Raw genomic sequence first — 11,688 nt, forward strand, 5'->3', positions numbered from 1 at the left:
TTTTCTCAATAAGGTTTAATCAGTGCTTTAACTCAGTTAACAGACCATGATAAATGATTACTTTTGAAGAGATCGAACAGTAGTGCTAAGGACTAACCCACAAGAACTTTTCCGATTAAAGAGAGCCAACCGAGTGAAACGACTCTGACCACATTGCATTCATACCTTTCTCTGACCAAATCTCCCGCTCATATACTCGTGAAAATCTAAAAAAAAAACGAGAACTAACCGGTTTTTCATAAGATTCACTTTGAGAGAATCATTTTCGTACAACTGATTGTGGTGCAATAACTCAAATTGGCACCTCTTAGAGGTTCCAACAATTGTTAGCAGAATGGAGATGACAGAGCAAACCCATCAATTCCTACTCCCTAATTAAACAATAGAGTGTTTCTGTCGAGGAACTATCGGCTGATAGTTGCCCCGCGGAAATTTGATGCTCTTGAAACAAATATTTGCCCGAGAAGCGAAGCTTCGAAGGCAAATATGCTAGCTTTAAGGACATCAAATTTCCAAGGGGCAACTATCAGAGCGATAGTTTCGAGACATAAACACTCTATTGTCTTTATTGTTCACCGCTAAATTTTCTTCCGTGCGCCAGTTCAAAAAAACTTTTTTAGATGAAAGCCGTGAAAGCCAAATGTAAAATTTGAAAAAGAAAACAACATCAATTGCTTATTCTCTATGAGCCCGGTTGTTTACAGGACGAGTACTATCCATCCGGGTATTTTCCTCGGACGGGCACTATGGGCTGATAGTGTCTCTCCGCAGATGAACACTATCGCGTCACGTGATCAACCTACACCAATAAGAATCGGAGAAAATTTAGTGGTGAATTATAGCACCAGATAATAAACGTCTCGAGAAACAGGACTTAATGACGCCGCTTTAAACTTTATTGCATTTCAAAGCGAACTGACAACTACAGACAATCATGTTTCTTTAATCCACGCTTATACAGGTAACTTTATTAAGAAGAACAAAACGCTACAGAGGATAGTTCATATTTCGCAGGCCGATGGAGAAATAACTCTCACATCACCCCTTAGTCCAACTTTAAAGTCAGACCATTTCTTGACATTACCCCTCCCCCCGTGACACGACTTGGACAAGTTTGATACTTCACTTGCGTTGAGGACCCTGTTCCACATGTTCAGATCAGTGAGTTCTCCAATGTAGTTTTGAGTGGCGTCAAATCCTCCTCCAAACGAATCTTGCTCCTGCCCAATGATAAGGATTCCGTTTGTGTTGATCACGTGACCGGTCTTCAATCCCGCTCCACTGGCCTGCGAGACACCATCTTTATAAATTTCCCATGAGCCACCTTTGTTTTCCCATGAAGCACATATGTGATGCCAGAAACCGTCATTTGCAGAGATTCCCGTTTGGCTGAAATGAAAATAGGGCGTCAACTTTATATTGCTACATCCCACCATTTGGTACGATGAATACAAATGTATGACTGTCCAGTATAGCTTCAGACCAAAACTAATGGATATAATGAAATTACCAAAAACAGAAAATAATTTATCGCGCGAATTGATATTCAGATTTCTCTTTCGGATTAAAAGAGGCGATTCTCGTACATTCCGTATTCCTCTTTTAACGTGTATGTGAAGTGAATTTTTCTTTTGTTTCGTTTCATCCTCTAATACGTTAATAAAATTGCTACAAACTTTCAAGTTCCTCGAGTTAAAAAAAAGTTGCATTTGTTTTTAAGGAAAAGGCCCAGGATCTTGCCTACGTATCACAATTTTTACCCCTTATTGCCAATTTTTTCCCAACCAGACTTCAACTTTGGAAACTTGTATTTAACACGACCAAATTTCCAAATATTAATAAACTAGTTTACTTTTAAAAAATTGCGCGGTAAATCACATCAAGTCACGTAGGTCGATGAAATAATGTTCTGGACAAGATTCTAAGAAAGTTTTTAGTCGGTATATTGGCGTATTATAAAATGCACCATCTTGCAATTGTCTCAAAAACGAAAGATGCCTTTAAAATCGCCAGGCCGATTCTGACACTTTCTCTCTGTAAATGCGAATCTGCATTTGAGAAAAAAAAAAATTGGCTCCCTGGAACACAATTTTTCAAAGTTGCCCAATTTTTGAGTGTCACGAAGTTCTCGATTTTCGCAAAACTAATTCCTGGTGAAAGTCGTTAACAAACAATAAGGTAGATACTAATATCACATCTTGAAACTTGTTTTACTATTTACAGTCTATATTTATATCTTACATTAGTTTGTCGTTGATCCATAACTGGATTTGAGACATCTTGTTGATTAAAATTTCATTGGTGTATATGGAAGTGCTGTAACTCACGACCGTCCGATCCGTTCCTGCCTTGTCTGTTGTACGCACTCGGAAGCACATGGTAAAGGCATCGGTTATTTGGAGGCCATGATGGATGACATAGTCACTTGTACCACTTTTCGTGAAATAAAGATCGTATGGACTTTGGAGCACACCTGTCGGCACATATTAAATTCATTATTGGTTTTGATTAAATTATTTCATGGGAAGGAGGATATGATAGTTAATCGCTGAGCTATTCAGATATAGCACAGCAGGGATTTGTTGACGCAAAAATCTGCCTGAACATACCCTTTGACGTTTTCCAGCAAGCCTTGTCAAATATAATGTTGGCAAAAGTTTGTGTGGAAATAAAAGGCACTTATTTTTTGCAGTTTGGGCTTTTTTCTCTACCCAATACTCATGAGCAGACAATTAAACTACACTTGCTAACTCATATTAACCTTAAGAAATCTCACTGAATTTAATCGAGTATTTATCCTTGAAGCTTACCGCATTTGGAAGCCTGCAAATCTCCCTCAAGGAATATGACGTTGTAGGGTGCTATGTCTGAATCAAACAACAGCAGTAACTGTGAGATCAAAAAAAAAATACCAAAACAATAATCATCAATGTTGGTGATTGGTTAGCCATTAAATAAAGAACTGCTAACTTAGAAATACAAATACAAAATCTGTTGGTCATGTAAGTGTGCTTTTGGTACAGGATAGGAGCGGGTGCAATGAAGGGATAATATAACAGTTAAGCAAGACAAAAGTACTCGCTGCTTGTAGACTATTTTAAAACGATATCCGCATGGGTTTGAAAAATTTCACCAAAAGCCCTTACTCGCTACCTTATTTTTGTTAATTCACTTAGACAGAGTACAGGGCATACAGTCAATCTGAATAACCTTTGATCGCTATTAACAACTGAAAAGAAAGAAGTTGACTGAGAAGCAGACTAACTACTGGCTAACACACATAAATCAGTTAAGCAAGACAAAATTACTCATGCTTACAGAGTACCTACTCATAATATCCGCATGGGCTTGAAAAATATCAGCAAAAGCTCTTACCCGCTAACTTAGTTTTTGTAATACACTTGGATAGAATACAACACACACAGTCAGACTCAATGACATTACTGTTCGCTATAAATAAAAGGAAGGAACTTGACACGCTACCTTGAAGTGGATTTTTCCACCAACTTTCTTCAGTTCAACTTTCAGGAATAATTTCACATTGACAGGACCTGCAGATACCTGGATTGGCAAGGGAGCTTGCTCGCCATCTTCAAATGTATGCGACCACTTCATGGGAGTCTGAAATGTCTCCATGGTAACTGTGGCTATCAGGGGTTGGCATCCATACGCTTGTACAGTCATGATCATGTGGCCAAATGGCCCAGTGCTGTCTGGTGGTGAAGTGCATGTAACTTTGCTGCATTGATCACTGAAGACGCATGTACCGTTGCTTCCGTCAGGTTGCTCAATATCTGCACAATCACCTTGAAGATTGTTTCCTAGATGATTAATTTGTCTTTGTCAGAGTGTTTTAACTACGATGGAGGTAAATCAATTGCTGTGCAGTTGAAGGAGACGGTCAAATAAATCATCTCAAACCTTAATCAAATTGATGAAATGTCTGACAGGAGTGTTCGTCCTTTTATTGTTGTGTTTTAATGCCGAAAATTGCCACAGAGGGTCTAGACCATTTCGACTTGAAAAAAACATACATTGTATCAAAGCCAATAAGTTCTAAATAGACCCTTTAGAAATCAGGCCTTTCTAAATCGCTTTCCAACTTTTGAAAACTATGTTTCAGAGAAAAGAAAACCTTTATCATGAAGCACGGGCTCCCCAAAACTTGTTTGCACATGCACGTCAAGTGCACATTACTCAGGTTATATTAAAACGGCGAATCTTGCGCTTGAAAATTTGAGCCACGCGCTGCAAACAAACTAATACCCGAAACATCCTACCAAATGCATACTGAGCTATATCTCATCCAAAAGTCTGTTTACCTATTATATACAAATGACTTTTGACATGACTAAGATCGTTACCTTGGCTTATTACTGACTTAACTAACCTCCTTGGATTTGATCCTTTATTGAGGCCAGTTCTTCCTTCAATTCGTTCACCTTTTGTAACAGCTGGTTGTTTCCTTCACGCAAGTCGCACTGATCATTACCATCCACAGCAACATTGATTACTGGGCGACAGTGACATGCAGATGGGGACTTGCTGTCGCGGGCTGCGCTTCCAGCTTGAAAAACGACAAGCAGAGTGAAAATCAAAAAGAAGGCTCCTGCCATCTTTAACTTAGAAAACTAGTTCTGGACTCCGAGCAGTTGTCAGAGGGGCTTATATTCTCTCTGACCAATTATAGCATCAACTGTACAAACCAATCAAATCATTGCTTTTTGTTCATTTTTCTGCCTGCTTCATATTTTCTGTACAAACGTCTTGCATTTCTTTCCTGTTTTTGCACACAGCTACGACCAGCTACGTAGTCCCTGATCCGAAAAAAATGGACCATGATATTTTTGCGTACATGATGGGCTTAACAGCACGTGCGTTCATGTACCTTCGGAAATCCGTACTTTATAATTCAATTGGCAGGCTTCACATTGTTTGTGGTTTGTATCTAAACAGCATTTTAAGTTACTAAATATTCAAAGCTTTTCCTGTTTTGATTTATTAAACTGTTACCTGTTTCTTCTCTTTGGCACGTCTTCAGCTCCTTGTCCCCAGGTGGGGGATTGGGAATTGGGCCAAAGATAAGTTGCCTCCATCTATACTTGTTCATGGCAAAAAAACGTAGCTGCAGCCCAAGATATTAGAAGCATCTCAATATGCTCTCTTTGTACAGTTTTCTCTTTGGTACGCACTCCACGTAATCTGCACAATACTTTCCTGAGCTGGTTATGATTGGTTGGATCAGTTTTGCGATCCTCTATTTTGCTGACTTGACTGGTGTGTTACCTTTCTTGCAGGCTAAAAAATCCAGCAGATTTCCGTTTTAACTGTTTAGAGAGGTCAGAAAAATTTGTCTAGTTGTCTATGTTTGCTCTCACCAAATGACTTAAAAATACAGAGAAAAATGGAAAATTATTAGCCAAATGTTCTCTTTTTCGAAGTCGACGCCGAGAAAGAGTTAAGCGGGCGTACTCATTCGTTTAGAAATAGACTTCCTTTCAACTTCTATGCGGAAATTTTTAAAGAATAATCAGTCAACAAATTAAAAGAAAAAACAAAACAATAGAGATGGTTAGTTTTGTCTCGTGACTGTACTGTCGCTGCATTTGGCCGTTTTCCAAGACGGGAATCGGTACTCTTTGTCTCACAAGAAATTTCTTGAAAATGTTGTTCGAGCGTTATGTTATATTATTTTGTACCTGTTTGTTCGTTTGGGAGAGAGTACAAGTTTTAGCTGTATCGAACTCATTTAGTGACACACCTACTCGCTAATTATAGCAGAATCCCTAGCAACACGAGTTTTCTTTCGTCTCGAGTAATAGGACAAAGACCTTTCTTTATCATCCCTAGTTAAATTTCAGTCACGAACGAGTAAATTAACATGTGCATTGCATTTTTAACGCTTCTCGACCTCGCATTCAGAAATATCTCTCTACATTTTACTCGTTTCCTGTATTTTCAGATTTGTAGATGTCCCGGTCTCGGTAGTTGTATTTATTTCTTGTCAAATCACAAACGAAAAATATTTTTAGTCGTAGTTCGGAAATATTTTTGGTTGGATTTCAGTTACCATTCAAGACGATATTATTTCCACATTTGAACCGGTTTATTTAATTTTTGTCTTTGCTCTCGGAACAAGAACTGAACAAAGTGATGTCTCTCGAGCTCAAGGGTATAAATCAACGACATAGAGCAATTCCTTTTTAAATGAAGATTCTCTTTAGTTTTAGATTTAGCAGCCTTTATAATAATTCTCGCAGGGCTTGATTTCTTGAAGCTAAAACATCCAGCTTGTGTCCTTGTGTGGCGCTCCATCTGAGTAAAAAAATGTTTTGTATAAACTTCAGTGGGGTCATTGAGCAGTTGCAGAACCGGATATTCGTTGATCCCTGGCCCCGGCCCACTTTTCCTCCTTGAACATGTAGCGACACAGGACGTTTACACAGGCTAGTCTGCAAATACAGCCCCTCTCATCACTTCGAACGCCAGCGATAAAGGAAAAAGGTTGTCCATGGAAATATGTAGGACCTGCACTTGGTGTAAGCCCACAATATAAATGGTTGGAAAAAAAACCCTTCAAAAATATCAATGTCTATCTTTTCGAAGTAATGCATGCAGAAACAGGAAAAAATACACAAGACTTCTGCAAAACCTCAACCAAAACATTATGACATTTTGGAGACGTCAGCCAATACTGAATTTTCTCGATTCACAGGCGAAGCCCAAAAACACCAGGTTCAAACAAATGTCAGGTCTAAAAGGTTAAGTTTTAAATAACACACGTAGTTTAGTTGAAACCGACCGTTTGCGATGTATGGTTTGAGGACTAAGAAAACTATGAAAAGTCGGCGTAATTCTGCAGTCTTCACTGGGCAGATTGTCATGAGAAACAAATGATAAAAAAACATTGTTTAATGAAAGCCTGGTTGAAGCAAACGCTGGGTGTAACAGGCCAAGTGTTATAAACACGGGCCCGACGTTTAATTTAGAAAATGGAAGCGGCGGAAAACTAGACAGCCGAACAAGTGTTTCGGCTTAGAGAGTTATATTCTTAGGCAAGACACTTTACTCTAACAATTCCTCTCTTCTCCCAATTGTATAAACGAATACCGGCAAATTTAAAGTTGGGGGTACCCCTGCAATCAGTGGACTCGCATCCCATCCTTGGGGGAGTGAAATAACTCCTACTCCCCGGCTTAATGCTGCAAAACCCGGGATAAGCTACGGCGGTATAAACCGTTTGACCCCACGTATAATGTATTATACACGTACGTGTCGGGTCTTAGCCGTGTGTATATGTGATTCGATCGCTAAAGAGGAGAATACTATTTTAAAGAGGCGGGGATGCTTAATAAAGCCCTAAAGAGTCCAATATGGGTGTGATTCATCCTTTGTTTGAATCTTAACAGGTACAGTTTTGAAGCTGAATGCAGACACCCAGGGACTATTGCAACTTAAACAAGAACGATGAACACGATGTCATTCGCATGCTTTCATCAAGAAAAGAATTTGAAAGATTTCGTGTCTGACTGATCTAAACCGTTAGCACTACGCGAAGCTAGTGTTCTCTCAACTCCTGAGCGCCGCACGTGATATGGAGCCAGGAGATTAGAATCTCTGCTTCTTTCAAATCGAAGTCAGATCCCTGCAGGAACACTTATTACAAACTATGACCTTTAACTTTCAAAAACATGACAGACCATCTGTTTTGAGAAGTAAATAACCTTGCAAGCAGAAACAGGATGTATTACCTGAGAGAGCTCAGCACGTGAGCAAGGAGGAAGACTGAGGAAAAAACGATAAACGACGAGAGTTTGCAAGGGAAAGACTCACCGATGAAAACATGTCGGACTTATTAAGTGAAGGATTGGAAAATACACCTTAGTACATTTCAGTCTGCAACATATCCTTTTTTTTCAATTTGTAATGTAAATCTTTATTTAGTCACTGTAACATAACCTTGAGGAATTTCCGGCACCGTCCAACTTTCTGTTTACTGAGGAACTTTTCTGTAGTTGCGTGCCTAAACAGGAAGGAATTGAATAAAGAACGTCAAAAAGTGACGTATGGAGTCAGGCAAAAAGGAATATTATGTGATAATTTGATTGGTTCCCCACACAATTGATGAAGGCGCGTCAACCATAGATTAGAGAATATAAGTCCCGCTTGAAGCACGGGGTCCATGCAAAGCCACACTTCTGTTCAAGATGATGTCAAAAGTGTTCTTTCTGGTTTTTACTCTGCTTGTTCTCTCTCAAGCTGAAGATGTATCCCGCAAGTCTCCGTCCGCCTGCCATTGCCGTCCAGTTATAAATGTTTCTGTGGACGACAAAGGTCAGTGCGACGTGTGCAAAGGAAACAACCAGCTGTTACAGGAGGTGGACGATTTGAAGAAAGAACTCGCCGCGGTAAAGGATCAGGTTCAACAAGGTAACTAACTAGATGAGGCAACGATCAGATTCTTTAAAAAAATCGATCAAATAAGTTTAATAATATCACCGCCAAAAGTGACGTCATGTACATTGAACACTGGATTCAGCAGTCAGAGCTCAGTCCCGGTCGAGGGTATTGTTTTGTCTTCTTTAACTAGCGGATATTCGGCTTAAAGTCCTTAAGTCCTTAAGGGGCAAAATGAGATCCAGTCTTATCTACAGCTATTGAAGTTCTATGGTGGCAAAGACACATTTGCTGGAGTCAAACCCGGATCCTTTATACGCAAATTATCACCCTCTAACTTTGCGAGGTTAATGAAATCTTATTTTTCCAGGTTCTCCAGGAGAACGATATTTTAGCGCATAGAGTGAGGGTGTCAGATTATCGGCTGATCGATTTCATACGTTCTAGCTTCAACAGGTTTGCCCCAAAGTTCTAAAAGTGCATACGATCTTTATTTCACGAAACGTGGTACAAGTGATTATGTCATCCACCATGGCCTCCTAATAACCGATGCTTTTACTGTGTGCTACCGAATGCGAACAGCAGAGAAGACAGTTTACGATGGTGCGGTCCTGAGTTACAGCGCAAACCACGTCTTCAATGAAATCCTGATCAAAGATGCGGATTCACTTGAATTATGGATCAATGACGAGCTGTTGTAAGTTATTATAATTTATCAATTAATTAATAATAGATAATTAATAGTTAATCAATACATGGTAAGGATATAGTAATGGGACTTTATCGTATAAATACAGCTGTACCAGAGGATGATGCCAGAGATAAGATATATATATTGTTTAGTAAACTTGTCGCCCGTCTATTTTTTTCCTGGCTGTGTCTCATCTTTTTTACCCATGAATTTCCTTTATAAACGTGATCTTAGTATATGTTCTGATTATTTTTTTTATTTTTTTTTTTTCAGAGAAACTGGAGTCACCACCCTGAATGATGGCTTCTGGCATCTGATGTGCGTTTCGTGGGAAAACAAAGCTGGATCTTGGAAGATTTACAAAGACGGCGTCTCCGAAGCCAGTGGGAGTGGATTGCAGACTGGACACGTAATCAAGACAAACGGAATCCTCACCATCGGACAGGACCAAGATTCCCATGGAGGAGACTTTGACGCAACCCAAGGCTTCCTTGGAGAGCTCACTGATCTGAACATGTGGAACAGGGTCCTAAATGCAACTGAAATATCGAAACTGTCCAAGTCATGTCACGGGGCGGAGGGTAACGTCAAGAAATGGTCTGATTTTAAAGTTGGTATAAGAGGTGATGTAAGAGTTATTTCTCCATCGGCTTGCGAGATATGAAATATCGCTTCTTTTTAGGATCTTTTTGCCTTTACAAGCTTAAGTAAAGTTCGCTCGTAAGCTTGAATAAACAAAAAATGTTGTTTGTAGATGATAGGATGCTCTAGAATGCAATAAAATTAAATGCATTTTCAAATTTGCACTGTTTTATCTAGTGTTTTTGTGAGAGTAATCCCTGTGTAGATTTATTTTGGGGAAGTGTTCATTGTAACACCTGAGGTTGCAAAATGTGCTCTCAGCACAGAATGATAATTATTCCACGGAAAAATGCGGCTCATCTTAAAGTCTGTCCAGTGATCCTCTGTGTAATTTCTTTTCACAAGAGTAGTTCATTTGTCTCACTGCAAGAGCATATGACTTATTTCTGATTCTTTCGATTGTTTGTAGACTTAGATTGCCCAGGAATGCAACAAATTTTAAAGCCGTTTTTACATTGATACCATGTCAAACATAACTTTTACCTTTATATTAATCATAGGACCCGGGTCATAAAAACGGTTGCAATAACATAGTTTGGCTTATCACGAATGTAATCTGATAGATCTTTTTGTTCACAATACATTTACTCTGCAATGGTTCCGGCGGCATTTTTTTATGGGCATCAGATTTTTTAAGAATTATCCCTCTTTTCGGTATGGATTAGGATCGCAAAGCGGATAAACTGCATGTTTAAGCTTCCCGAAATTAACGACCCCTCGATAGTTGCTACTCTGCGAGAATGCGAATTGCTTAGTCTAAAACTGGAGAGGGTCTCTATCTTCGACAATAGACAAATTTGGTTAACTCACGCGCGGGTGTCACTTGACTTGAATTGGGTACAGCAACAACCAAAACAAGTGCGTTCGTATTGACATTTAGAGAAAAAATAAGCCACGATTCCGCGGTTTTGTTACACAGGAGACTGTCAGAACAGCTCCGCTAACCGAAACGATCTGTCGTTTCACGGGTTTCAGTTAAATTTTAAAAGTCTCTTCTCTGTTTGGATCGTGAAAATGAAAAGAGATCTACGATATTTCAACTTCAGTACTGCAGCGAACACCACATCAGAAGATTTTATTAATCCTTACTCTAGTAAAAATCGATTGAAGGTCGATGTAGTTCCTTTTTTTTCTCGTGGGAACTGTCTTCTGCGTGCTTTAAGGAGCTAATGGTGGTTATAACGTTAGACTTGCTGCATCTTCCCTACAGAGTGTGCGAAAGTTTCGATATTAAAGACCCACTGAAAAATCTATAAAATTAACTACTTGCTGTAGGGCCCCTATCTCCGCAAGTAGCAATTTCCATCACAAATATAACTTCAACCTTGATAATAATCATAAGACCCGGCTCATACGAACGGTTGGAATGACAGACTGTTTGGCTTTTCATGTAAGTAATCTGTATACCTTTTCGTGTACGATATATTTACTCTGCACCTTAATCGTCCTGGAGGCGTAGTTTAAGGTAAATTAGATTTGTAAGAATTATCCTTCTTTTCGTAACTGATTCGGACCACACAGAGACATACTGCATGTTTAAGCTTTCCGAAAATTAACGACCCCTCATAGTTGCTACTCTGCGAGATTTGCGAAAGGGTTGTTTTGTAGTCTAAAACTGGAAAGGGTCGCTATTTTCGAAAATTTGCGGTACATTTGTCTGGCCTCACCCTGAATTCATTTTGTTCAGCTCTTGACGAAGTCAGAGGGCAAACACAAAAATAAAACAGAGCGGTTCAAATCCAGAAGAAATATCGTGTTGAATGACAACTAAAATCTACCCAGAAATACATTAAACTACTGTTAAAAACATTTTAATTTGATGATGGGACGTGAAGTAAATAAAACTGATAAAAAAAGGCACATTCTAACAAGTACCTTTGATTTGCCCATTGCACTTCATATTATTCTCCTTTAATTGTGTGTTGTGACGAAGGTGTGACGATCAGAACGTCATGAAG

General features: G+C 39.2%; 2 protein-coding genes across 2 annotated transcripts; one reads left to right on the forward strand and one right to left on the reverse strand.

The window, feature by feature from the left end:
* Positions 1-268: 268 nt before the first annotated feature.
* Positions 269-4,764, reverse strand: LOC145500105 (uncharacterized). Its single transcript, XM_081479593.1, has 5 exons — positions 4,391-4,764; positions 3,484-3,821; positions 2,811-2,889; positions 2,242-2,473; positions 269-1,389 (listed from the first exon to the last, which is right to left on the reverse strand). Exons 1-5 carry the CDS (start codon positions 4,614-4,616, stop codon positions 1,002-1,004), a joined length of 1,263 nt encoding a protein of 420 aa, XP_081335719.1. The 5' UTR covers positions 4,617-4,764; the 3' UTR covers positions 269-1,001.
* Positions 4,765-6,760: 1,996 nt separating this feature from the next.
* LOC145500107 (neuronal pentraxin receptor-like) lies at positions 6,761-10,042 on the forward strand. The gene is made up of 3 exons (XM_081479595.1): positions 6,761-8,430; positions 8,845-9,094; positions 9,362-10,042. The coding sequence occupies exons 1-3, from the start codon at positions 8,208-8,210 to the stop codon at positions 9,750-9,752; spliced, it is 864 nt and encodes a 287-aa protein (XP_081335721.1). The 5' UTR covers positions 6,761-8,207; the 3' UTR covers positions 9,753-10,042.
* The last annotated feature ends 1,646 nt before the right edge of the window (positions 10,043-11,688 follow it).

This window comes from Orbicella franksi, chromosome 10 (genome assembly GCF_964199315.1).
Source record: "Orbicella franksi chromosome 10, jaOrbFran1.1, whole genome shotgun sequence".
Classification (NCBI taxonomy): Eukaryota; Metazoa; Cnidaria; class Anthozoa; order Scleractinia; family Merulinidae; genus Orbicella; species Orbicella franksi.